This window comes from Anthonomus grandis, chromosome 3 (genome assembly GCF_022605725.1).
Source record: "Anthonomus grandis grandis chromosome 3, icAntGran1.3, whole genome shotgun sequence".
NCBI classification, from domain to species: Eukaryota; Metazoa; Arthropoda; class Insecta; order Coleoptera; family Curculionidae; genus Anthonomus; species Anthonomus grandis.
Window position 1 is genome coordinate 11,804,175 of NC_065548.1, and position 27,971 is coordinate 11,832,145.

A 27,971-nucleotide genomic window follows, 5' to 3' on the forward strand; every position below is an offset into this window, starting at 1 on the left:
CCAAAAGCAAATTCCATATCGAAGGTGCGACTCGATAATCGCGAAGTATGCAGATCTGGCGATGGGGAAATCAGGACTGGTGGCAATAACCCTTAGGGCGTAGCAGCCTGATGAGACTTTTCTACATACATTCACAATATGGTCTTCAAATTTAAGGAACTTGTCTATGGAAAGACCCAAAAACTTACTGAACGGTGGCATGGCGATGGCTTCATTATTTAAACATATGTCATTTGTATTACATTTAAAATGAAGGATATTTGTTTTGGAAACATTAAATGTCAAAAAATTTGCATCACACCAGTCTTTTATTTTTAACAAATCTGCACGTATATTGGCCTCCATTTGAGAAACATCAGAGTCGTGCCAGAGGATGGTGGTATCATCGGCAAACAATGTAAATTTGCCAGTTACCTGCAGTTGTGGCAGATCTTTCACATAAATGAGAAAAAGTAAAGGACCAAGTACTGATCCTTGCGGAACACCTACATTTATATTAAGTTCCTTAGAGATACCACCATTAAATTTGACAGCCTGGACACGATTTCATAAGTAGAAACGAAACCACTCAAGGGCAGTTCCTCTGAAACCATAGAGCTCCAGTTTCAGCAGCAGCACTCTGTGACTCACGCAGTCAAATGCCTTGGACAAGTCACAGAATACCGCTGCTGCAACTTCACCAACATTCAGTCGGTTGTACAGGTGCTCCAGAAAGCTAAAGATAGCATCATTTGTGCTCACAGACTCACGAAAGCCAAACTGCTGAAGACTCAATAGGCCAAACCTATTTAAAAATTAAACCATCCTCACCTTAACGAACCGTTCCACTATCTTGGCTAAAGTAGGCAATAACGCTATAGGTCTTAAGTTAGAAGGACAGTCGCGATCGCCACCCTTGTAAAGAGGAACAATCATTGCTCTTTTTAAGCACTCTGGGAAAACTCCAGACATAAATGAAAAGTTAATTGACAACAAGAGGTAAAGCAGAAAATATTTTAAGAGAGAGCCCATCCCAACCTGATGAACTCTTATTCTTAATATTAACCATTAACTGTTTAAGCTCTTCTACACTTGTGGGGGCAAAAAAGAAAGATTCGGCTACAACCACATTGCTGAGATAGCTCCTGGGATCTATTTTTTGTGAGAGATTGGCTGCAAGGTTACTAGCAATATCACAGTAGAAGGAATTAAGGACATTGGTATCTAAGGTACTTGGAATAACCAAGACATTATTTTTGCCCCTTAGCTCATTTAAAATCTTCCAAGACTTTTTTGCTCTGTTGGAGGAATTATTCATCCTCCTTTGAAAGTAGGTCCACTTAGCCATTTTGATTGAGTTTCTGTAAATCTTGCGGTATCTGTTATAATAATTTAAAAATGTTGCATTGTTCATAGCGTATTTCCTAATGTAAAAAAGGGAGCGCATATTTTTCCCAGATACTCGAAAACCCTTAGTATCCCAAGGTTTTCTATTTCGTTTCTTAATATTGACAACAGGAAAAGCAGTGTTAAAATTGTTTAATACTATTTGATGAAAGCTATGCAGTGGGTTAACAGTAGTCAATACATTATTACAACTTGACATATTGCAAAGCAAAGAGAATTTGCGGAAATTAGCTCTAGTTTGATTGATTGTTTAATTGGCGGTGCAGGCTGTAACTCGAGCAAATCATCGAAACACATTTAAAATTAGATAAAAGTAAAACACGTGCAATTATGTAACAAATCTTTATTTTCAAAATCTATAATAAAAACCAGAGTTTTAAGGTACGTACACCACTTACACCAGTAAAATTTCCAATATTGACACTAATTTAGTTGCTAGTACCAAAAAAAACACGCGCAAATTTGTGCTATATATGGCCGGTTTTACCACATTCGTATTCGATAATATTAAGGCCATAATTATTATACATATACGATGCCAAAAATAGGGCAAAAATGATGATCCCCTTTTCACTCGCATAATTCCCCACTTTTCACACCCCATATATATATAGCAAATGTGGAAAAACGTACAAACAACAATGAGAAACCCGTAACAAGTGAATTAAAAAATGAGTAATTTCTGTCTTGTATAATCTATCACAAGAGTTATAAGAATGAATTAAATAAAAATCTATGTACTTCAAAAGAAAGCAAAAAAAAAAACGGCTACTTGACTCAAAATGCGTCGGTATCACACCTGAAATCTCAAATATCTGTATAGGCAGTCTTTTAATGTTAAAATCTATGATCTATTTATGATATCGGACAATATAACAATGTGGTTTTTGATTAACCCCCTATCACAAACAGATACCTGCAAAAAGGTCTATTTAATCATACAAAATGTTTCGGTAACAGTCAAATAGAAAAAAAAACCAGTATATTGCACTAGAAAATATTTCATTGTAAAAATGTACTATTTTAATGATTTTATTCTTGGTCAGACGAGGTTTTTAGTTGAGTTGTGCTAAAGAAAACTATTATTTGTTCTTTACCAACGTTTAGAATTATGTTGATATACCGTCAAACGGGGTGAATCGGGACCAGGGGGTCAATCGGGACAGTTTGAAATTTTTTTACAAACACGTGATTTTCATGCATGCAGCAAATGTTTTTAGGATGGGTAATATGAAAAACCTGTTGTAGACAACAGCTGTTTGACATTCACGCGTGGCCGTTAGTTATTTGAAAGATTCCAGTGCGTACAAGTGTCCACATATTAGAGCGAAATTTAACGTTCTTTCAATCTGCTGCTAACTTTGTTTGGAAAAGATATTTATTGGGAGATTTGAGCATTGGGTTGTTAATATAGTATACCTGTGGGAATTTTCTAGATGTTGAGTGGACTTCTGTTAAATTATTTTGTCTAGTTTTTTTATTATTAATTTTTAAACATAAAAACTCGCTTTCAGCGGTGAATCGGGACAATGGTCCGGAAATACAAAAAAACGCCTGGGACTAAGGTCTGTCAAAATTATAGTCAAGAACAACTGGCAAAGGCTTTGAGGCAGTTCAAAAGAGGCCAGATAACTCTTCGAGACGTAAAGGCATTATATAACATCCCAAAATCGACATTACAGCGTCATGCGAAGCAGAAGCCAAAGAAACAAGGTGGTCAAACAATTTTGATAGGAGCTGAGGAATCCAGGCTGGTCCATTTAATAGTACTGGCGGGAGAGTGGGCATACCCAATGGAGAAAACTACTATTCGATACATTGTAAAGGGATATCTTGATAGAAAAGGGGCAAGAGTGGCGAAATTTAAAAATAATATGGCCGGTGTTGATTGGGCGAATTTGTTTTGTGTCCGACATAAAGAACTTCTGACTGAGAGACTGTGCGAGAATATCAAACGGTCTCGTGCAGCCGTGACTCGGGAAACAGTAAATAAATACTTCGATAATCTCCAAACCAACTTGCAAAACGTTGAACCTGAGTCCGTCATTAATTATGATGAAACATGCTTTATGGATGATCCCGGACGGAAAAAGGTCATCGTAAAAAGAAAAACGAGGCATCCAGAACGGATCATCGATTCAACAAAACAATCGACATCAGTGATGTTTGCAGTAAGTGGTGATGGCCATCTATTACCCCCATTTGTTGTTTATAAAAGCGAGCATCTATAGGATACCTGGTTGACAAATGGGCCACCAGGTGCGCGGTATGGACGAAATAATGTTTGAAGACTGGTTCATTTCCATAGCTCTATCTTTCTTGAAGACGCGTCCGGCACCAACGGTTGTCATTGGCGATAATTTGTGTAGTCATTTGTGGCATAGGGCGGTTGAATTATGCGAAGAAAATAATATTCGGTTTTCTTTTTTGCCGCAAAATTCAACCCATTTAACACAGCCACTTGACGTGTCCGTTTTTGGCCCGATGAAAAAGGCTTGGAGGTCAACTCTAGAAGGTTGGAAAAAACAATACAAGGGTTCTTTGCCGAAGGAGTATTTTCCAAGCCTACTAAGGCAAGCTATAAGCAAACTAGAAGCAACTCTAACACAAAATATTAAAAGCGGTTTTCGTGGCACGGGAATCATTCCCATCGATAGAAATCAAGTTTTGAAAAGGTTGCCACCAGAAAGAAACCTCGAAGAAGATGATCCTAATGACTGGACGGAATCTGTGGTAGAAGTACTTAACGAAAGCAGGAATGCATGCAAGCCTACTGTAGCAAGGAAAAAGAAAGTTACAGTCGAGCCAGGCAAAAGCACCGTCTATAGATTACAACAAGTCAGACCACTCGAGCGGCCCTGAAATCGATTGCCCCACCCCCCGTTCCTCACCTCGCCATGCATCGGCTGGGTAGAGCCCAGGTTTAGTTTTCGCAAGTACGTTAACTTGTGTGCATCCGTTTCGCGAGAGAGTTTTTGCTTGTAGCGTTTTAGACAATAATTTGGTTACATACTACTTGTATAAATATAATTACCCAACAATAAAGTAGTATGTATTTCATCCCTATATGTTAAATATTTTGTTCCGTATTTTGTGTCTTAAAAAATAGTTTATTATTTATTTTCTCCCCGTAATGTTACTGGAATAGTTTTAGCCGATTTTACAGCCTATTATCCCAAACCAACACACCCCACTTCTTTTTGTCGGCCACCAAAGTCGGCGTTTAAGACCCGGTAAATTTTGATATTTTAACGTATTTTATATATATTTACTATATCCACAAATGAATACAAAGTATATAATTTACAAAACTACTTATTTAGCGCTTATTATGATAATTGTTTGTTATTCTTTTGCGCTTTTGTATTTTTAAAACGACCTAATTCAAAAATTAAAATAACCCATACCGTATTTAAATTATTTTATATTTTTTAGTGCGTTTAAATGTGATTTTTAATTGTTTATTTTTTTTAACTTTAGATTTATTTTTTGAATATTCATCTCTAAAATTTCCACAAATATTAAGTAAAAACTTGTATTTTTTGATAAGACTCCTAAAAATGTAGCAAATTTAAACAATTCAACAAGTAAGTAATATTCAACAAGGTTTTTTTCAAATTCACTTTTTATATATTATATTTGACTTAAAAGGCAGCCATTTTGATCCGCCATATTAAACGCTTCCAATTTTATTAAAAGTTCAAATTCATTGAACTGATCAAAACTTCTAGATACACCAATTTTAGAAAAGGGAAACTCAAAAACATTTTAAAAACTGTCCTTGTTATCGAAAGCCAAGCACCTACAAAATTTGAAAACAATCTGACAAGTAGAAGTTATAGTTTAAATAGAATTCTTAGATTTGTTATATACATACATACAAACATTGCTACATAAAGGCAAAGAAGTGAAGCTAATATAAAAAATGAGTAAAAACGTTAATAATTAAGAAACACTGTCATATAAACACATTCTATTCCAGTCCTATAAAAAAAGTTCTTATTTTATGACTTAAAATACTTCTTATGAATACTCCTCGTATAAAAATAATCAGCGCGCCTCAGAATTTGCTTTCATCGATATTTACGATAAACCCTGGTAAACGCTCGTACGCAGCAAACAGCGGGATTCAAGGTCAATTTTGCTTTAACACGGGCGGTATAGGAAGTGGTCTGACTTGTAATCTATAGACGGTGGCAAAAGCATTTCTACCACAGATTTTTTAGAAGCGCAACCGGAACCGTCAACAAACAAGACAACAGTGCCTAAAGACTCTCAAGAGGACGACATCTTCGAACTTGAGTCAGATAAAGCAGAATCTGAAGCAATGGAACTGGACGAGTGCTTTAATGTATAGCATCCAATGGAAAATAGCATTGCCACTGACGATTTTGTCGAGGTTAAGTTTAAGACAAATAAAGTAGAAAAATATTTTATCGGGCAAATTAAGGGACTCTTTGGTAAAAGTTTTGAAGTTAAATCTCTCAGATCAAACCGAAAAATAAAAAATAGTTTTATTTTTCCAACAGTGGAAGATATTTGCATGATTACGCCGGAACAAATTAATAAAAAACTACCTAAACCAACCGAATTGCGACGAGGAGGATACAAATTTCCTTTACAATTAAAGTTAAAATCTTATGCCATCTAATATCATTATATTATTTCTGAAAATATTTTTTTTAATGTGGTTTTTTTAAGTTTGTAAGTGAAAACTGTAAAATAAAGACTGTTTTTGTATTTTACTGTAGTATTTTTTTTGTTTTTATACTTAAAAATATATGAAAAATATAATTTTTTTAAATTTTTGGTCCCGATTCACCTCATACGCGGGGCGACATGCATTTTACATGGCATAAAACAACGCGTCCCGATTCGCCCCAAAACGAGGTCAATTGGGACACCCTATATTTATTTATTTTTTTTATAATCCATGGAAATTAAAAAATAATCGAATACATATTTCTGCTGTTGTATGGACTACGGTCACTTTCTGCCAAATTTTAATTTTGTTCGGCAGTTGTATAAAAAATATATAAATATCTAAGTCGTCCCGATTCACCCCTTTGACGGTACTAATTTTACTACTAATTTTCTATATACTAATTTTCAGGGTTAAAAAATATTTATATGCAATGACGTATAAAATGCTATAAATACAGTTTAGAGATACAAGTATTAAGTAAAAATGAATAAAAGAAGTAGGGAAAACTAACAAAAATACTCACCGAAGTCGTAGTTTTTTCCTCTTAAACAAAATAAACGATATTCTACACTTTACCTTAAGAAATGCCTCTCGTTAAATCAATTTTCTCTATACAAAAAATTAAAACAAACATTCTGAATATTAGAGTTTGGTATTTTGAATAATATATGACGCGATGTCTAGAAGCTGACTGTTGAATCGTTTTTCCCTAAAAAAATCAAACCAAGTCGTTTAGATTTAGAATGCCTTTCATTGGCACATTTGTGCTGAAAATAAAAAACAAGGCCTACAATAGTTTTTTTTCTTTTGTTTGATCCGGTTAACCACTCACATTTAGTTTACCAATGTAAATTAAGTCGCCGATTTTTATGATGATCTTCTGATGACTTAACAGACATTAATTTTGGCTGTGGTCTTGCCAATATTTTACAAATGTAAAGAATGAAGATAATTGTTAAGCAATCACTCGATTATATCTTCAAAACTTTTAATTTCATTTAGCTTAAACACAATGCCTCTTACCATAAAGAACTACAACAATAAAAAAAGAACTTGCTATTTAACACAAATAAAATCGTTTATTTTGTTAAAGTTGCGAATCGCAACGAAATCGAACGCGTTACATATCGAATGTATGCAATTTCTCCTTAAGGATTTTCTTTAATACGCTGTAAAATTATCTTTTTATCACAATTTTCTTAACTGTATGAAATGCAACAATAGATTTTAAGCACCCCTTTTCTATCTAGAGCCTTAAAGATAAATTAAACATAATTGAAAACTTTGGCAAATAGTTTTGCAGTGCACTTGACCACAAAACACCTCATCTGATTATAATTTTTTGATCACTAATTTACAAGAATATTTATTCTTGATCTTATTAGAATTTAAAAAAAAATGCTTCGCTAGAAAACAGTTTGAACAGAAAATAGAATGACGAATATAAATCTTTTAGTTTTACTGGCAAATAAATATAAAATACTCGCGTAGACTAATTAATATAAATAAAAGCATACAAATACCTAAAATTTACAAATGCTTTAAACTAAACCTAACTATGTTATGATACAATTTGTTGCACAGGAGGCCAACCATTTTCAAACAAGTTTATGGCACTTAAATTAACAATAATTATTACAATGAAAATTGAGAAAAAAAAACGAAAAATGCGTAAACCTTCAAAACAAATAAATTAACAATGCAGACCTCCCGGCTCTAACGTTAGAATTCCTAAGTCAGTCCTTAACAGTAGAAGAATTTCAAAAAATCACACAACTTATATACAAGTGATGTTCCCGAACACAAAAACTCGCAAGTGCAAACATTAAGAAACAACTTTTGAAATATCGAAAAAGATTTTAGGTAACGGTGGCATAAATGCCAAAAATGATTAGTAAAGTTTTACGAAACTGCACCAGGCGACACTTACAAATTTATCTGTGCGCATTTTTCATTAATATCCACACGACGCCCTAAAAACGGGCAAATACTTCAAATATTTAATATAATATATAACAAGTAGTCTATTTATTATCTATCTTTTGATATGGTCCTAATGTTTTAGGGACTTCTCAGTAATTAGCCTCACAACCATTGTTCGGTCAGTCCCACGTATTGTATCATTTGATTTTTTTTTCTTTTAAATAGTCTTACCTAACTAAAAAAATAACCGACATCAAATACAACTAAAGTAAGTTTATAACAAAAAAAAAACCATCTTACCCTAAGCTATCTACAACCTCTTACCACTAACTGGTGTTTTCCAAATTTACAATAACCTGTACAACGTAGCCGGGGGGGATTTTAGCCTCTTCTACGTGAAGTTTGTCCCCGAGGAGTTTCCCCCCGTAAAACCATCGTTGTCTTGATGCGTCAATACCTTCTTGGCTCTAAAAGGAAAATCGACAATAGAGTTCTGAGCTACACGCACTCCGGTTTCAGACCTTCGTAATTAAATATCTGTATTTATTTATTTAAGTACAAGGCTCTCCTACAGATAGACTAAGCAATCCAATAACAGGAAAGCACAAAGTATCTTATGATTTTAAATACAAGTAAGCGCTTTGCCAAACATTACATGTTTGGCAAAGCGCTTAACTTATTTAATAGTATCTCTTATAAACAATAAAGAAGCATATATACATATGAATAATGACAATAGGGAAAAAAGGACAATATTTATCGTTCTTTGCGAAATTAGGTAGAATTTCTTAAGTATCGCTTAAATGAAGCCATACTGGAGAAAAAAATATATCATTATTCAAATTAGTTTCTTGAAAATTATTAAAACTACGGGCGCATCTGAACAATGGAGAGTTAGACAAATAGTTTGAAGAATATCTTAAGATGCTAAAGGTCGATCTATTACGCAAAATATAAGGATTAACGTTGATATGTAAATTTTCCAGACAAAAAGGGCAGTCTATTAAATTATTAATAATTTTATAAATCAATATTAAATCAAAATTGTTTCTACGACTCTCTAAGGGCTTCATACCATAAAACTTTAAGTTATCATAGTAAGTAAAAAAATGTCTTTGTCTATTAAAGCGGAAATTTACTATCTTTACAAACTTGCGTTGAACTCTTTCAATTTGGTAAATATATTTGTGATACATCGGATTCCAAGCCACTGTCGCATATTCTATAGTAGGTTTAACGAGTGCATTATATAGTAATATTAATGATGTTAGATTACTAAAACCCTTCGTAATTCGAGATTCGAATAAGAGCAGTCTGGAATCCAACGTCACACCTAAATCCTTAAGAAACTCTACATACTTCAAGATAGTGCCCCCGAGATAGACATCATATTTGTTTTGTGTCTGAGATGGTTTTCTGCTAAAAAGTATAGAATGACATTTTTCTGGATTAATAAATAATTTATTTAAGGTACAGTACCTTTCAAAATTTGCAAGATCAGATTGCAGGGCACGAAAATCTGATACCTTCTTAATTGTTGTAAAGATTTTTAGGTCATCTGCATATGCAAGATATTTACAGGTAGAGAAACACTGACCAATGTCATTTAAAAAAATTGAGAACAAAATCGGTCCCACATGAGAACCTTGCGGTACTCCTGAAGTTACGGTTGTACAAGAATATTTTACTCTATTTATGACAACGTACTGAGAGCGATTTGTTAGATAACTTTTAATGAGTTTGAGGAGGGCTCCGTGCACACCGAAATTCTCCAACTTCACGAAAAGTGTAGGATGATGTACCTTATCAAAAGCCTTGGAAAAGTCGGTGTACACGGCACAAGTTTCCAGACCACTATCCATACTTTTGTTTATACTCATGAATAAATGGTATTAAGTTGGTTATTACCGATCTTTTTTGGAAAAAGCCATGTTGATTAACATCAATAGCTTCTTTGACCTTAAAGAATAATTGTTTTAACAGCAAAGATTCAAAAAGTTTACCAAAGTGACTAAGTAGGGAAATAGGCCTGTAATTCCGTACATAAGTTTTTTCTCCAGATTTAAATACTGGCACAATTTGAGCTGTTTTCCAAATATTAGGAAAAATGCCGCTGGATAAACATTGATTATACAGAATATGCAAAGGCTCACACAAGCTAGGACAAGACTTCAAAAAAAATAAAGGAAAACCGTCTGGGCCAGGGTCCCTTTTTAGGATCCGTAGATTTAAGTGCGGATTATATATTTAAAGTGATTATTTATCATTAGTTTGATCTTAACGTTGAGTGTTAAACTGTTATATACGATTTGTGCCTCGCGGAATAGATCTGAGTATTGATCTCCGAAAATTATTTGTTTCGAAATTTCAAGCTGGTGTAAAAAAAGTGAAATTGCTAGGCAAATTAATCGTAATAGATCCGTAGTTTCAAAAGCTATTGCTGCTTTTAAAAAATATAATAGTGTGACTACCCGTCCAAGGTATGGACGGCCAAGGAAAACGAATAAAGTTATTGAGAGAAAAATAAAAATGTTGGCAACAGAACATCCCTTTATGCCCGCCACAGAAATTTCTAATGAAATACCTGGGGTTTCGGTATCTGTGCGTACTATTCGTCGTCGTTTGACTGAATTTGGACTTTATAGCCGTCGTCCAGCCAAAAAACCATTCATTTCTAAAAAGAATAGATTGGCTAGACTCCAATTTGCACAGGAACATCTTGATTGGACAACCCAAAAGTGGAAAACGGTTCTATTTTCTGATGAAAGTAAGTTCTGCCTATTCGGATCTGATGGAATGAAAAATGGGTTCGTCGTCCTGCCAATACTAGACTTAATCCAAAGTACACCAGGGCAACTGTGAAACATGGAGGAGGCAATATCATGGTTTGGGGTTGCTTTTCCGGATCAGGAGTAGGACCATTAAGAAAAGTTGAAGGAAAAATGGACACATTTCAAGTTTTAAGAATTCTTCAGGATCATAATATGCTTCCATACGCAGAAGAAAATATGCCGCTTCGATGGTCGTTTCAGCAGGATAACGATCCGAAGCATACCGCAAAAGTAGTAAAGAAATGGTTTGAAGACAACAATGTGCCCCTTATGAAATGGCCCGCATAAAGTCCGGATCTAAACCCGATAGAAAACCTATGGGACCATTTAGATAGGAAAATCAGACAAAAAATAAAGATAAATTTAGAAACCAGGATGATTTGTTCACAGCTCTTCAAGAGGAGTGGAATTCCATTTCAGCAGATTATATTGACAGCCTGATGAACTCTATGCGAAGTCGGTGCTGAAGTTATAAAAAATAAGGGTTTTGCTACACATTATTAGTCTTTGTATGTACAACTAACTAATACATTGTGTATAAAAAATAAATAAAAATAGTGTTTCTCCACTTTTGTCCCCTGTAAAAACAAGAATAAAATATATTAGTTGTCACTTGTTTTTTTTTATTTTTTATTGAGGTACTGAAGACTAGAAACAAAATTAAATTAAAAAAAAACAAAAAATTAATGATCAAATACACTAATATAAAAATAAATACAAAAGACACTTTGTTTCTCCACTTTTGTCCGGTAGTGTATATTCAAAAGTAATGAATATGCTTCCAACTATTAGAAATATCAAAAACCATAAAATGTTTTCAATTAAGGTTAAACAGTGCTCAATGCAAAAAAGTAGAATAATAATGTCACTGTTGTAGATACAGCTCTCATATCCTATACTATGTATATAATTATTATTGCTTTTTTTTATTCTTTGTTGTATAAGTATCATATAAGTGATTTTTCTTACTAAGTTACTGCTTCTACATGGACGTATTTATATAGAGTAATTTTTCTTTTACACCTGTCTTAGTACTGAATTGTAGTGATACGTAAAGGATTTAGTTTTCCTAGGTGTATGCTAACTTTCCTACTAATGTAATTTTATTTGATAACAATTATGTATTGAAATAAAATACATTACACATTGAACAAATACATACATTATACGTATACACTTTGTAAATTAGGGTTGTAATGTTTTAGGGAAATATCAGAGTGCTTTTAAGAATGAATGAAATCATCTCCTCTATCATATCATATACAGTAGATACATAATGATTAGATACAAAAAATCTTATGTAAACTGACCACATCCAATTTAAAAAAATTTGAATAAAGGGAAAAAAACTGTTGCAATATTTACCGATCTCAAAAAAGCCTTTGACACTGTTTTTCCATTAAGATTCATTAATCCAGTTATATAAGGAGAAAAATGAATATTTATTCAACAAATAATTACCTGAGGATTATCTGAGGGGATTTAATAAAAAAACAGTGGGATTTAAAGCTAATCCTCGTATAACATTTGAAAGGATCTGAAATGAAAAGTATTAAGGGACAAAAAAGTTAATGCTCTAAATAATATGCTTTAAATCGTCGCTATTCATTTACTCAAAAATGCAGAAAATAAGAGTCTCATACCGTAAATTATAATATCAATAATTTTGTGGAGAAAAATGACTTTTGTAAATGATAATTTTAATGACTATTTCAACCACTATAATTACTATATACTAAAATTAGAAAATTCTGAATTTTCAAAGATATTTGGCGAAACTTTCTGAATGATACAAAAATTACTCTAAAAGTGTGAAATATAAAAAATATGACCTAAATACCAAGATTACTAGTTCAAAGGAACGGGCTAATACCCCGGAAAATAATTAATATTACTTCAAGTGTCTGGAAGATTGAAAACAAGATTTAAAAAGTTTGGAATATTAAATACCTATAAGCAATAAGCCAGATTTGATCTATCTTGGAAGAAATTACTCCAAATACTATGGAAAAAAATCAAATGGCTTTAAATTTATTTAATTATGTTGAAAATCACTCGAAACTTTTTTAACAAGCAAGAAACGACAAAATATTTGAAAAAGCAAAAAAACCTTCAAAAGGCTCAAAAAATATAAAAACGATAAAATTGACTTTAAATCCTTGGAAGAAATAAGCCAGGTTTCATCTGGCTTTTATGTAATCAAAAATTAATCTAAAAGTTTTGCTACAAATAATAAACAGACAAAAATATGTGTAAATGCAAAAATAACTTCATAATGCTCACGAAACCTAAATTCGTCAAAATCTGAATGTTGAATGACGGATCGAAATAATAAAGAACTAAAAACGCAAAATTAAACTCGAAATTTTCAAATTAATTGTTTTGCAAACAATAAACTCCTAAAGGATAAAAAAATTTAAAATCAAATAATTAAAATTCTATTTAGAATCCACGACTATGAGAAATTAGTGCTAAGTCTTAACTTTAATCCCAGTATCTAACAAGCCACAATCATTAATTTTCGACTATCAAAGTGCGCTTTTAGTTAAAATGCCTCTTTTTGTTATTAAGTATTGTGTTCTTTAAAAGATTCATTTCATATTATGTGAGGCTCTTTTTATACAATAATACTACATGATTCATAATTTTAAGCAAGCATTTTTTAGAAAAATTACTATTTTTTAAACATTCTGTGATCTCATAATGTGTATCCTTTTTTCCTTACTAAGGCTCAATAAAATTCCAATTAAATTTAAAATAAACATGAAAACGTGCATGAGCAGTTAAATTTATCTAGAAATACCAATACCATTATCAATATTAAAAATAATATAATGTGCGTCTACAATAAAAAAAAACATCGCCGCGGATAAATGTTCCAGGTAATAAATTATCTATAGTAGATTAGTAAGTATGACGAATTTTAATTATCCACATGTATTGTGCAATAACAATAATTGTGGGTTCATATTTAATACATAAAACGTATGTACGTCGATTGTTTGCTAATTAAAAAAGATGATGATTAGAAAAAAATATAAATTCTCGACCCTTGATTGTCATACTTTTAATTATTAATTATAAAATTTTTACAATGAAATTTTAGCCAATTTTACAAGTTCCGTAATATTTAAATGCCATAAAAAAAGATAATATTAAATTCCAGACACCAATACTGAACTTTAAATATTGAGTTGGATTTTAAATTCCTAGCAAGGAATGAATACACCTTTGAACGTTATAAATGTTGATAATGTTTAAATATTTAAATGGGTTTTGCATGTTAATAAGTCCTTAATACAGTAAAAACAGATTCTAAAAAGACAATAAAAATACTTGTATGTAATAAACGTTTCAAGGCTAAGTAATATTGTATGTACTGGTACCAGAAGTTAGATTTATTTATATGTATATAAAAAAATACTAATTTTTTAGCAGTTTAGTTGGATAGGACTAGTAAAATAAGGAAGACTTATTGGCGTCAGACTCAGTAGAACGGAGATTTATGTTTTTTTTTTTGTGGATTTAACTTCCTTGTGGTTTTTGGTTTAATTTATTAGGCTTAGCTTTATTTCATTCTTTGATTTCTAATATGTATAGTTTTTGTTAACCTATAGGATTAAGGAACAATTGTGACACCCATTCCTTTAATATTGTGAGAATAGCATTAAAATTGTTGAAACCTCTTTATATTTATCTTTCTGGGTCTACCCACTTAGATTCATAGCTTTTTAAATTTTTTTTTATTTCTTGAAAATTCAAATTTTAATAGTTTGATAAAGGAATGTTATATTTTAAATCCCTTGCCCATATCTGTGCAATTAAATAATTTGGAAACAAGGAAAAATTGATAAGTATGAGTTCATTATCATTAAGTTGATGAATTATTGAAGGTATATTCACCTCTTTAGTTGGGGCTCTATAACAAAATGAAAATTAAGATTTACACCTTTTATTCTAGTTAATCTTTCCACACTGTATAACATAAATAGGTATCAATCACGTCTTCCAACAATCCGTGTCGGTAAACTCACAAAATAAAATCTATAAATGGTCACCTTTCTAATTAAATATTAAAGAATGACCTGATGGCATACAAATTGCCTACTTTACTTGGGAACAGGTGATCAATAATTTTATATTTAGTGACCTTTAATCGTATCGTTAATTCCTTGTATGCTTTTTTGTGTGTGGTAATTTTGATCCATATATTATTGATTAAAAACAAAGAAACATTTTTTTACCTGTAATTTCTTTTTACATACGCTGATACTATCGCTAGAATACACAGCCAGTTTGACGTCATTGCAACTATGACTAAGTCTCAGTTTCAGGCAGGTTTCGCTGCCCGCCTCGACTGGTTCAGACTCAACAGCCGGGGAATCCCGACCGTCCTCTTTTACGATATTTATGGGATAAGACAGACAGTATATTGGCACCTGATACCTAAAACTTCCAAATTATCCCCACAATATATCTTCCAGTAATCAAACACTTGCCTTTGACCCAACTGGTCGTAACAGTCCGTAATATACCCGTTAGGCACAAAAACACCGGCTCCATCTAATATGGCTTGGGCCAGCTCGTAATCTCGTTGTTCTGCGGCCATAGCGGCTGCCCTAAAGTAGAAAGTTATTTTTTAATCCAATTGTCAGAATTTTGAACAAATTGTTAACCTTAAAGCATCCCATATCTCTTTGCGTCCTTCAAAGGCTGGGGCGGTGTCCCAAAACTCATCCCTTTTGGATCTCAGCTGGCCCTCTGTTAAGGGCACGTCCGATTTCCACCTTATTATTTCATGAGTTAGCCTGTAGGTTTTATTGTGTTGGTTACCTGGATAAAAATAATGTATATAAAATAGTGTTTTAACATTAACATATCTAAAAAGTGTGTTATTGCTTAAGGTAAAATATCTTGGCTATAAGAAATTCACATTTACATAAAACAATAAAGAACTTTAACAAATGGACGTGATCTCGATTGTGAAAATAATTTTGAACATTCATCCACATATAAATATATTTATTTAGAATGTACATTAGCAAATATTCCAAATATGTTGGGGACATAAATATTCGTAACAACATTCTAATCCTTTATTACCTTAGTTGTGTATACAGAACATTAATCAATAAGAATAAATTATACAGTTCTTAATTATTAAAAACCTAAATACTAAGTTAAGAAGATTAGATATAAATAGGAATTAAATTAAAAAAATGCAATTTAAAACACATATCCAAAAAATGCATCTATATTATAAACTTTATAATATGAAGTGTTGCATTTATTAAATTTTTTTTTAATTTTATATTTGAATTTAGAAATATTTAGCCACTTTCTGACTTGGCTGTCTAAATAGACTAAATCTGTACAGAGGAATAACAAGAATATTAGAGTTTCTTAAGGGATATATTTGATTGCGGCCAACAATTGAATAAACAACAATGAGTTTTTTGATATATGAAAGACTGCAATATCAAACTTATAGTTCCTCATCTGACTTCAGTAAAGCATTTGACAAGATTAGCCATAATATTCTCCTGGCTCGACTCGCAGACATTGGTGTGGGTGACAGCGTCTTGAGATGGGTGGAATTTTATATTAAAAAAAGATCCATGTACGTCTCACTTCAAGGATTTTGTTCTGAGTCTTTTATTCCATCATCTGGTGTTCGTCAGGGCTCCCATTTAGGACCCCTTTTTTTATTATATACATTAATAATATAAAATCTTGTTTACGTTACACTAAATTTCTATTATACGCCGATGATCTTAAAATCTACCGTACGATATTTAACATCGACTGCCTTAAAATCCAAAGTGATCTGGATCGACTACGGGCCTACTGCGATGAAAATAGTCTCTTTCTTAACATTAAAAAATGTCAAAGTATAACCTTTTCAAGAAATAAAAATAAAATAAATTATCAATGTAAATTTAATGATATTTGCTTTAAAGTGAACTACGTACGTGATTTGGGAATTACATTGGACTCTAAACTGATGTTTGACATTCATATTGATCTAATAGTAACAGAATCTTCTAGATTGTTGGGTTATATTTTTCGTAAATGTGAAATGTTTTCTAGTTCTCGAGCTATTAAATGTTTATTTAATACATTTATTCTTGGCAAATTGATCTTGGAAGCATTATTTGGAACCCTAGGTATGGAATTTACATTGATCGATTGGAGAGCATCCAAAACAAATTTTTAAGATTTCCTTCTTTTAAAACCCGCTTCGGTTCATATCATGATGTCAATTCAATTCGAGAGCATTTTGGCGTGATTTCACTTCTCGACAGACGTTTGATAACTGATGTTTCGTTTTTATATAAAGTAATGAATTGTCAGCTGAACACTCCTCCTATTTTGTCATTTTTTAAATTCAACATTCCTCAAGTCAACATCAGATTGAGCGAATTATTTTTTATTCCATTCAGGAAAACAAATCATGGTCAGAACTCTCCACTATGTAGAATAACAAAAAGTTATAATTTGTACTGCCGTTCATTGGACGTTTTGAACATGTCACTTAGTACAGTCAAAAATACTTTAAGTTTATGATGCTAATGTAGAAATTTAGCATTAGAAAGTTGCTTTTTTTTAAGTATATTCTTTTATATTCAAATTATTTTGATTTATTAGACTCTATATTGATATATAAATTCTGCCTGTTTTTACTGTAGATATGGTTGAATTCTACAGAAAAATATATTTTTTGGTCTCATATAAGACTGACTACCCTGTGTTTAAGAGATCCCAACATGTATCTCAATGTTGGCATTGACTTAAATAAGTATATAAGTTACACCTTCTAAGGCAACAACTCTAATTCTCAAAATCTAATTCTATCTATATGAGTTAAAGTATTTAACAAATTTAATATAATTAACATAATTTAATGAGGATCAAGAGCTGAGAGAGTAAGAGAGAGATGCCAGATGAAAAGCAGGAAGAAGGAAAAAGAAAGAAAGGAACCTTCCGGCAAAGAAAGACAAATATGAGTAATTAGGCTAGTAACAAAACTATGACTTGATAATTTGTGAAAGAATATAGTTTAATACTGTTTTAAAATTAATTTTATTTATGCTCAGTTGCTCTATTTTAATCTAAAGGATATTATAGAATATATCGTGGGCGGACAAGGAAAACCCTGTAAGTCCTAAAACTAAAAATGTGAAAAAAAGCGATTTTAAACTTTCAAGTTTTATGTAAAATCCAATTTTATTTTTTATGTTTGTAAATGCATTTTTTGGGTAGTAACATCTGTTTAGAGTTAGTTTAGGTTAAATTAAAATACATAATTTTTTAGAACAAATTGTTTATTAGCATTTTTAAATAATAATTGCACTTAATGGGTTTTCGCTGACAAACTAATCACATTTTTTGAGACTTATCAGATTTTTCTTCATAAACTGTATTAGTTTTTCTGAACAAGATAATGAGAAAGAGGCTCATTGTCGGAATCGGAATCAGTTTCTTCATCGGAAATTCCAATACTGGCTTTGTCAATATTTTTTGCAGTAGAAAGAGAGTGGTACCACCCATGGAATTCCGAAGGAATAGCACCACTTTTGCATAATTTCAAAAGATCTTCTTTTTTCTTTGTGCTTATCGGTAAAGGGTCTTTATATAGTTTCTCTAATTTTTTTGGAATTGCTGGTGGTCTACCTTTTCTCCAAACTCTAATAACCTTATAATCTCTGCTATGTTCGTATTTATATTCGACAATATCAGGATGCAATTTCGAATACCGCAAACTTATTATTGGACTCAATATTATTGGATTTTTTCTGAGTGTCAAATAATTTATAAATCAATTAAGTGCACTTAATAGATTTTTCCTCAATAATGTTTCCTCTCTCCGGACTTAATAACGTGGAAGCTAGAAGTATCTCTTCTATTTGAACTATATTGGACTTAACGGGTATTTAGTATGATAGGTTATATTTAAATGGATTTGGCTAAGCAAAAAAACGATTTTTTGAAAAAAGTGGACTTACAGGGTTTTCTTTGTACGCCCACGATATCAATACCAATGTTAAGAATAGCCATTAGGAGCAATAAGACTGTTTAGTAGTTTAACAATCCTCCTTTGTGACAGCAAACCACAATAGCAAATCTTAGTAGTGAGTAGACTTAGTACACATAATAGTTTAACATAACTATATAACTATTCTTACAGAGGGAATAATATTACATAATATTATTTAATGCTGAAAATTGACATTGCATATGCCAAACGGTTCCTAAGGTAATGGCAAATATTTCAATGCTGCTAAAATGCTGATGATAGTTATTATGTCCCGCATTTTTAAAATTTCTGTTTGTAATTTATTCAGTGATATTCCTAAAAAAAACTGTCTGGACAAAGTTAATCTTACAGATATTAACAATTGACTTCTAGATGAAAAGGAAAGTCAATTTAAACAGCATCTTAAATAAAAATATCGCTTTTAGTTCTTTTAGTGTTTGCAATCCAATAAACTTCAAATGAATTTCTGTTTTTATACCCTGGTATGCAAAATGGTGTGTGTGGGACCATGTTCCAAAGTAAATTGATTTTTAAAAATGGAAATAGTGAGGACTCATACATTTATTTATACAATTACAAAAAAAAAAAATATATATATATATATGAAGATAAAACCTCAAAAGCCTAAATCAAAACAAATATTCATTAACAATTAATAAGCCCCTGGAAAATGGATCCAAGCTATTTTCATTAAGGAAACACAAAATCCTAGTGAGTGGAGAAAAAAGCCTTAGTTGCTTCCATGATAGTGGGACAATAATCCCAATGATGCTTTAACATTTTATAATATCTTCAATATAAACCATTAAAGATATTATAAAATGTTAAGGCATCAGAATGACGCCATGTGGTTTCAAGATTAGCGATATCAAATCATATACTAATATCATTATAGTGAAAGTAATATTTATAAAAAATATTAACTTCAAGCTCTATAAGCAAGGGATCTTAAGAATCTTCAGCCTCAATGTGTTCAATATGACAGTCATAATAAATAAGAAGACCAAATTATAAGCAAGGAACAAACCAAAGAGCAATAAAGTAATTTGAAACAGTAAGTAAAAGATGAAATCTGAATCTGCATACTCCTGTTAATAAACCCCTCTGAATAGGAATGTTATACATTTCATATACCTATAGCATTAATGGTATACAGCTTGTGAATTCAGAAAAAAAGACTTGTTAATATAGTAAATAATGCTTATGGCACAAATTTTTGAAATACATTGTTTTATAAAAAATTAGGACTTGGAAATTTTATACTTTCTGTCATATTCTCAGTACTATTCTAAGAGCTTTTTTGCCTTGCAATTTGAATTCATAAAGAAAATATATTTTTTGAAATAGATATTTTGTGATCTTTGACTACATCTATCTTGATATTTAACCCATATTTTACCAGGGCATGAAAAAACAACAATTTTTCGAATAGCAATATTTATTATGTATTAAAATAGGTTAGAAAAGAAGATTATGACACAAAAAAAAAAAGTTACATTCAAAAACTTTCAAAAAAGGGCATGTTGCGTTTTCGCATCATTGGCTAAATATATGAACAAAAAAACGTAATTTTACTTTTTATGGTAACGCTCAAAACAATCGGTATGGAGAGGCACGTTGCATTTTTTACATAAAAATACCGTTTCACTACTACATATTTTGCATCTACGTCTGGAGTGGAGCGATTTGGTGATAATATGACCGATATTATCATATCTTTGCTCAAGAACTGCCCTAGGGGTAGTAATAGATGTGCGAATGGAAGATTCAGTTTTTATCAGGCGAAGAGCAATGTACGATTTAAAGTCTAGTTGACTAATATTTTTGTCACTGACAATGTTATAAACCTTCCAAAATTGACTAAAGTGCTATCTATAGTGTTAACGAACAAAGGCCACCACCACTTTTTTCCAGATATCCCTATTCTATAATTGGCTATTCCGTTATCGTGGAGATCTACTCACCCCATGAATTTGTTGTACATCTTGATAACATTAGGTTGCTGAATAGGATTGTCTTTTTGCTTTACGTCATAACTTTTAGCTCTGTATAATGGTTACTTATTACTGTGACCACTAAATTATCGTTCCATCTAACTAATGAGACCCCACTGACAGTGTCATGTGCCGAAATGTAGTAGCCGCGTTTTTGTTTAGAAACACTTTTGGTCCCTTCTAAAGGACAGCGGAGGGTTCTGTTATCCCTTATAGTTCCGCTCGCAAAATACCCTTATCGGTAAGATATGAAAATAATTGAAACGAAGAAAAATAATTATCAAAAAATACCTGATGCTTCATTGGGTCATTCACTATAGACAATAAATCAACAACAACTTGCTCACCCATACCTAATACAGATTTTTGTTTATTTGGATTTGCTCCTGCGTATGGAATGAACTGATATAAATAACCGTCTGACGAACAAATACACTATAATTTAAAACCAAATCTAACGGGTTTACCCTTAATAAACATTTTGCAGGAGTGCCTGCCAAAGTAAGGAACCATTTGTTCATCAATGGACAGACAGTGTGAAAATATACCAAACTGCAACATTTTCTGATTTATGAGATCAAAAAATGGCCTAAGCTTACAAAACTTGTCACTTTTATCTAATTGTGCGTCATCTGCCAAATGGAGGTTTTTTTTATATTGTAAAATTTATTTCGACTCATACATTTTTTCACAATGTCTATCCCCTTGTCTTTATCAGTTGACCAATATAGTTGTGTTTGTGGTAGTTTATGATAACCTGTAATTATTAGCAGTCCTATAAACTTTAGTAATTCATATTTATCCAACTCAAAATCATGTCGATTATTGTCTTTTGCATATTTTTCCGAAAATGTTACAATAAGATTTAATACTTGGTCATCAAAGAACAAAAAGAAAATGTCTAAAGGTGACTTTCCGTGGAGTAAATCTACCAATTTCTCAAGCGCAGGGCCTTCATTTGAAATAGACTGGGACATCATAGGAATTGAACCCTTTTTCCATTTTGGTTCCCTACTTTGAAATTGGCTGGTGTTAGACATTTCGATTTTCCGTTTCTTTTCTGCCAAACTCTCATCATCAGACGAATCCCAGTCAAATTCATTGTCCTGTCTTATCTGTAATTCAAATGTGCCCGCTATGTCCACATCATTTTGGTTTTTTTTTTCGTTTACAGCAATTACATCGTCATCTATATTTTCTTTGTCAGTCAAGCTATCTGGTTCTGGAGGAATATAAACAGCATCAATTTTAACTAAAATAATTTCCATCTACATAACAGGTCTAACAAAAATACTTAGTAGATCTTACCAACATCTCCAGAATGTTCTGCTTCCAATTCATCTACTACTTCATATAAAGCTTTTTGCGTAAGAAATTTAGGCATGTTTTTCAAAAATACACATACACTTAGCACCAATTAAAATTCAATATTACTAAAAACTTTCTTACACACAAACACACACACACAAGCCTAAACCGCAATATCTCTAGCTGATACCGTTGGCAACTCAAGAGCTATTTCGACCAAAATACAGATAATGTATTTCCCCAGTGATGCGTTTTCTCAACATTTACAATTTGGAGTCAGTATTTTGAAATTTGTAACATTTTTTTTTGTCAGTAAAAAAAGGTAAATACTCACATGTGTTAGCAATAGGATTCAGCTAAACAAATCTCGCCTGTATTATGCTTACCAATAATAAACAATAATATTCGAAGGTATGTTTAGACATTAAAATTTTGCTTGAATTGGAATAAAAATTTAAAAATCAAAACACTGGTTTATTTATTGAGTGTTAATATAGTAAATACTGTAGTAACGTTAGATATTTCATTTTTTATTTTGTTTATATTATAAAAAAAAATTAATATGACTGTTGCGTTTTCACATTATTGGTAAAAAATGGGTTAAGGCCAGTTTTTGCAGACAGGCACTAGTCCACTAGTCCTTCTATTGACAGTCCCATCTTTTATTTGCATAAAAAACAATAATCTTATTAAACATAATACACATAACATGAATCAATATATAAAGGATTTAAAATAGTATCAAGAAAAGCAAATAATGTTATGCTTTTATAGGATGTTGGACATCTTTATAGCTTCTGAATGATTCAATATTTCAAAAAAATGTAAGGGGAAAAACCAATGAAATATTTTACTGTATATGGTGTGGGTGTAGAGTTTGGAGTAAAATGAGTGTTTTTTATAAAAAGACTTTTTTCAAGTGGATACTTTTATGTGTTGTCTTACCTAAAGAGTTTCTAATTGTTTTGAGACATAGTTTTTCCACATATGGAATGCCCCTGAAGCCTTTTAAAAAGCACTTTCTTTTCAAAAAAACTTTTCTGAAAACTGCACTTAAAATTAGGGGAAATGGCTTAACATGTGTGTAATTCCATCTTAACCTATCAAAATCTAATCCAACCATAAACCCATTGGAAAAAGAAAATTTTCAAGAATTTATATTACTGTAAAAATTGTACTCTTGAATGTTTCTTCACATCTTAGTGTGAAAACTCGACCCTATTTGTCCATAATTTAAAGTACAGTTTTCTGAAAAGTTGAGTTGAGATCAGTTCAGTTGGAATTATACACATTTTAAGTCTTTTCTCGTAATATCAGGTGAGATTAAATGTCAAAATATATTTATATGTGTTTTTATGGAAAAAAAATGTCAACATGAAAATTAACTCCTTCTGCCATCAGAATATTTTCTTTTCTTTCTAGTTTCCAAGTAAAATTACACACATTTTAAATCTTTTCCCATAATTTTAGGTGTAATTTTCACGAAAGTTGCTAAACTAGAGCTTTAAAGTTTTTTAATTGGACACATTTTAATCAGTAGTTTTCCACAAAAGGAATGCCACTGAAGCATTTTATTGTACAACCTGCAGGCAATTTAAAAATATTGGAGAGTGTCTATTTGTCCTTAAATTCTGGAGAGTCCGCGGCGGCAGTGTTTTGCGATTTATCCAAGGCATTTGATTGTGTAGATCATGGAATACTGCTGTCTAAGCTCAGTAATTATGGCTTTAGAGGTGTGGCATTGCAATGGCTGGAATCCTATCTGTCTAATCGTACCCAAAGAGTTACAGTATCTGGATGTTTATCCGATTCCAGATCCCTTAAAACTGGAGTACCTCTGGGTTCAGTGTTAGGACCACTATTATTTTTGCTCTATGTAAATGATTTGGATTCATTAAAACTGCAGGGCAAAGTGGTTCAGTTTGCTGATGATACCACCATTTTATGGAATCATAGAGATTCTGATAATGTTAGAGCCCAGGTTTTTAAGGATCTTAAGATTTTATCGGAGTGGTGTGTTGCAAACAGGCTTGTATTTAATGTGGGCAAAACCTTTATTATGGGATTTAAGTGTGACGTTCAGGGCCTTATGTTTAGTGAAAACTCCCCCTTGCAAAACAAAGAAAGCTGTAAGTTCCTTGGTATTACCATTGATGGTCGCCTTCGCTTCGAAGATCATATCCTAAATCTTGCATCAAAATTATCCTCTGGATGCTTTGCAGTAAGAATGGCAGGGCATGAGCTGGGAGGGGTAGTTGCACGTTCAGTGTACTTTTCTCTTATTGAGTCCCACCTTCGTTATGGCTTGCCTTTTTGGGGTTTAAGCAACAAGGGATTATTAAACATAATTTTTGTGATTCAAAAAAAGGCAGTTAGATACCTATGTTCCGCTGGGTTAAGAGATTCTTGTAAACCTCTCTTTATATCTCAAAAAATCCTAACTCTTTTTTCTCTTTTTATCTTAGAAACAGCTACTCTTATTCATAAATGTCCTAAACCTCCCTCTAACACTGGTCATATGACTCGCCAGGTTAACGATTTTCCCTTACCAATCCCTACATCCTCCCTCACCAAGAACTCACTTATATACCTTAGCAAAAAAATTTACCATGTTCCTCTATGTATCAGACAAATTTTAGAAGTTAAGAGATTCAAAAAGGAATTAAAATCACTTTTATTATCCAGAGCATATTATAGCCTTGACGATTTTTTTAATGATACCTTTTAACCTGTGCTCTGACATCATTTTAGTGTTTTAGTTTTGTTTCCTGTTAAATAATTTAATTTACTTCTTCTAAATTCTGTTTTATTGACAGCTTTACTTATTTTTTAATGAAATTTATCAAAAAGATGCTTTTTTTTTTCTCAATCTGTTTTGTTATGATTAATTTTGGTAATGTGTGTAAATGTTATGGTAAAGTGTTTTAGATGTTATGTTTGTTTGAAATTTGAAATTTAAAGTGAATTTGGAATTTTTTAGTTTTTAGGATGCTTGTACACAAGATTTTGTTGTCTTACGTAATATAGCACATTTTCTTTCTTTCTTTCTTTCTGTTTTTCATCAACACGATATTTTTATTGTGTTGGGGGTTGAGGGTGGGCTTAATAAAAATTTTTTTTTTGTAGAATATAATTCCTTGAGAAAAAAATGCTAAGAAAATTACCGGTGATAAAAAAATTCATAGTTTTTGTATTTATACTTTTCTACATAACCTTAAAACTTTTGAGTAAAACGTGAAAAAACCCTATTTTATTTCTCGAAAACAAGGCGCATCGCTATGAAAATTGCAGTAATTGTGCTACTTTTTATCGTAAATAAGTGGAAATTCAGTTTCTTTTAGATAAGTCAATAGGTTTTAAAAAATTAAGCTTTTAAGAATTTATTATTTAATGAGAATCCTTTAAACAATCTGAGTGATCATTGAGTGATTCCTGCTAGAATCGCGAATACAGCTGTTATAGAAAGAACATAATTAAAATGAGCTACTATGTAATTAATGTCATAGAGAATAATATCAATAGAAGAATTCGCAAGAACTACTCCTGTCAATCCTCCTATAGTAAAAAAAAAATAAATCCTAAGGCTCATAGAAAGTTGCTAGTCAACTGAAAATTTTAAATCTGTAGGAAAATCAATGACTATAATTGCTGAAGTAAAGTATGCTCATGTGTAGATATCTATTTCAATAGTAAATATATGGTGAGCTAATACAATAAATCCTAGTAATTCAATAGCAGATATAGCTATAGATTATTCCTAGTACTCTAAGGGCTTTCTTTTTGCATCTTTCCTAGTTAATAATTTGGGAAATTATTCCAAATCCAGGTAAAATTAAAATGTATACTTCTGGATGTCCAAAAAAAAAAGTTATTTAAAAAAAACTAGTTTCTCAATGCACTTTATAAACGTCTTTAATTAGTATACAATAAAATAATAATTATATATTATTAACAAGGAATTAGCCTTCTTGTTAAACGTGAATAAAAAATATTTTTAGTTGAAGTTCAACCAAAAATGTACACTTGGGATAAAAAATCCCGACCTTTGTATTCAATGGCCCTTGCTCCAGGCTTTTAAGAAAAAAATTCTTCCAGGCAGTTAAAGAAGCTTATTATCGTAAAAAAAGATTCAGGCAAAATAGCAAGCAATTTAAAAATAAAAGATATTTTGAGGAATACTTTTACCCAATGGGTAAATGATATTACATACCTTTCAGGCAACAGTTGCCCCCTTTAAGGAAAACAACTGAGATATTTTACAGTACAATCTGTGATGATGCTTTTTACCGAAAATACATATTTTATACAATAGTTTCCCAAATGAATAGGATCTTCCCTAAATTGCATAAAAAATAGAACATACCTAAAGAATGCCCTGCCATGGTTGGCAAAAACACTGATAAGACACAGAAATAAAAAAAATACTGGAAAACTAAAAGAGAAGCACAAGAGTCAAACCTAAAATTATGTAATTAATCTATTTTACTGGAAATTGCAAAGTCCTACTCTTCTCTTCTTCTTCTAATAACAAAATTACTGCCCTCATAAGTCATAACAACCTAGATTACAGGTTTCATTGCTCTATAAATAAGGTCATCAAAATGACAACACCTACATAAGTAATAAAATTGAAATTGGAAAGTAATGTTTGGTTTTAAATTATAAACTAAAGGCATATAATCAATAACACATGCATTTCTTTTGCAATGTAGGTTAGGGGGTAGTTTATTTAAAAAATTTTAACTGCATAATATAATTATTGTCTTTCATACATAATTGCCCTAATGTTATAAAACATACATCAGTATACAAAAAAAAAATACAAACTCACATTCAAAAACACATCTAAGCCTAATAAACTAGAGGCATTTCACTTAGATTGTGATTCATTCTTGCACTAACCTGACTGGGGTCTTGTAACTGTACTGCTCCCCACAGCTCCGCTGTGGCTCCTCGTTATTCCTATGCATCCACCCATATTTCTCCTAGGATTTTAACGGGCATTTCACACGCTTTATTCAATGTGAAAGCGATTGAAAATACGCGAGAATTTCATTTTCGACCATCACAGAGAAAAACCAACAAACTCCTATCGCTGAAAAAAAAACAAAACTGAAAAGTCAAAAGTGACAACCGACAGTTTGGTTGACATTAATGACGGGGGGGAGGGACGCGGAGTGGAATATCGAAAGACTTTCGACTGATAACGTTCCCATTATCCCTAAATCGTTTCTGTTCATGGAATGTTGGGTGTTGAATATTAAGGCGCCTTTACACGAATGATTGCTGCGACCTGCCTGAAAACAATATAATAATTTCATGTCCTTTTCATATCGCTTAACTGCTATTAAAGTTAACAATTTTAAAGTGTTATGCCAATATCGCTTTTAGGATCCTACGATCCAAATCTGTAATTGAATAAAAATTTTGAAAATAATTCGTTTTGCTCACTAAATTAAGAGCTTAGAACAAATGACGTTTTGTTACCTACTATACTTTCAGTATTTCACTTCTACTTACTACTAATGATAATACTAAACATTGCATCTCTGGAGGAGACGGGGAATGACAATATCGTTCGAATAATAAAATTCCCATTATCCCGAAATTTGTTTCGATCATAATACTAAGTTTTAAGCGTTATGGTGTATTTACATGAAGATGATCTCAATTTGTTGCTCTACACGAGTTGGTAAAAAAAATGGTTCGTGTCAATAGCGATTGCTTACTGAGACGTTTATCATCTTTAAAATCAAATCAAACTTAGGACAAAAAATATTCAAAAT

General features: G+C 31.8%; 1 protein-coding gene across 2 annotated transcripts; it reads right to left on the bottom strand.

Annotated features, from left to right (window-relative positions):
- Positions 1-1,714: 1,714 nt before the first annotated feature.
- Positions 1,715-27,303, bottom strand: LOC126733948 (ubiquitin domain-containing protein 2). Of its 2 annotated transcripts, none has more exons than XM_050437438.1 (6): positions 27,088-27,303; positions 15,522-15,678; positions 15,345-15,464; positions 15,090-15,291; positions 8,315-8,481; positions 1,715-8,249 (listed from the first exon to the last, which is right to left on the bottom strand). In XM_050437438.1, exons 1-5 carry the CDS (start codon positions 27,161-27,163, stop codon positions 8,341-8,343), a joined length of 696 nt encoding a protein of 231 aa, XP_050293395.1. In that variant the 5' UTR covers positions 27,164-27,303; the 3' UTR covers positions 1,715-8,249; positions 8,315-8,340. The 2 variants fall into 2 exon arrangements, with proteins under 2 accessions (XP_050293395.1, XP_050293396.1); XM_050437439.1 differs by lacking the exon at positions 27,088-27,303 and adding an exon at positions 26,549-26,701.
- Positions 27,304-27,971: the final 668 nt, after the last annotated feature.

Excerpts from the sequence above, each read along its gene's own strand:
- LOC126733948 (XM_050437438.1), bottom strand. The coding sequence starts at position 27,163 with ATGGGTGGATGCATAGGAATAACGAGGAGCCACAGCGGAGCTGTGGGG. Across the intron at positions 15,465-15,521 it reads GAGATATGGGATGCTTTAAG|GGCAGCCGCTATGGCCGCAG; the intron begins GTTAACAATTTG and ends TTTCTACTTTAG. Across the intron at positions 15,292-15,344 it reads TACGACCAGTTGGGTCAAAG|GTATCAGGTGCCAATATACT; the intron begins GCAAGTGTTTGA and ends TGGAAGTTTTAG.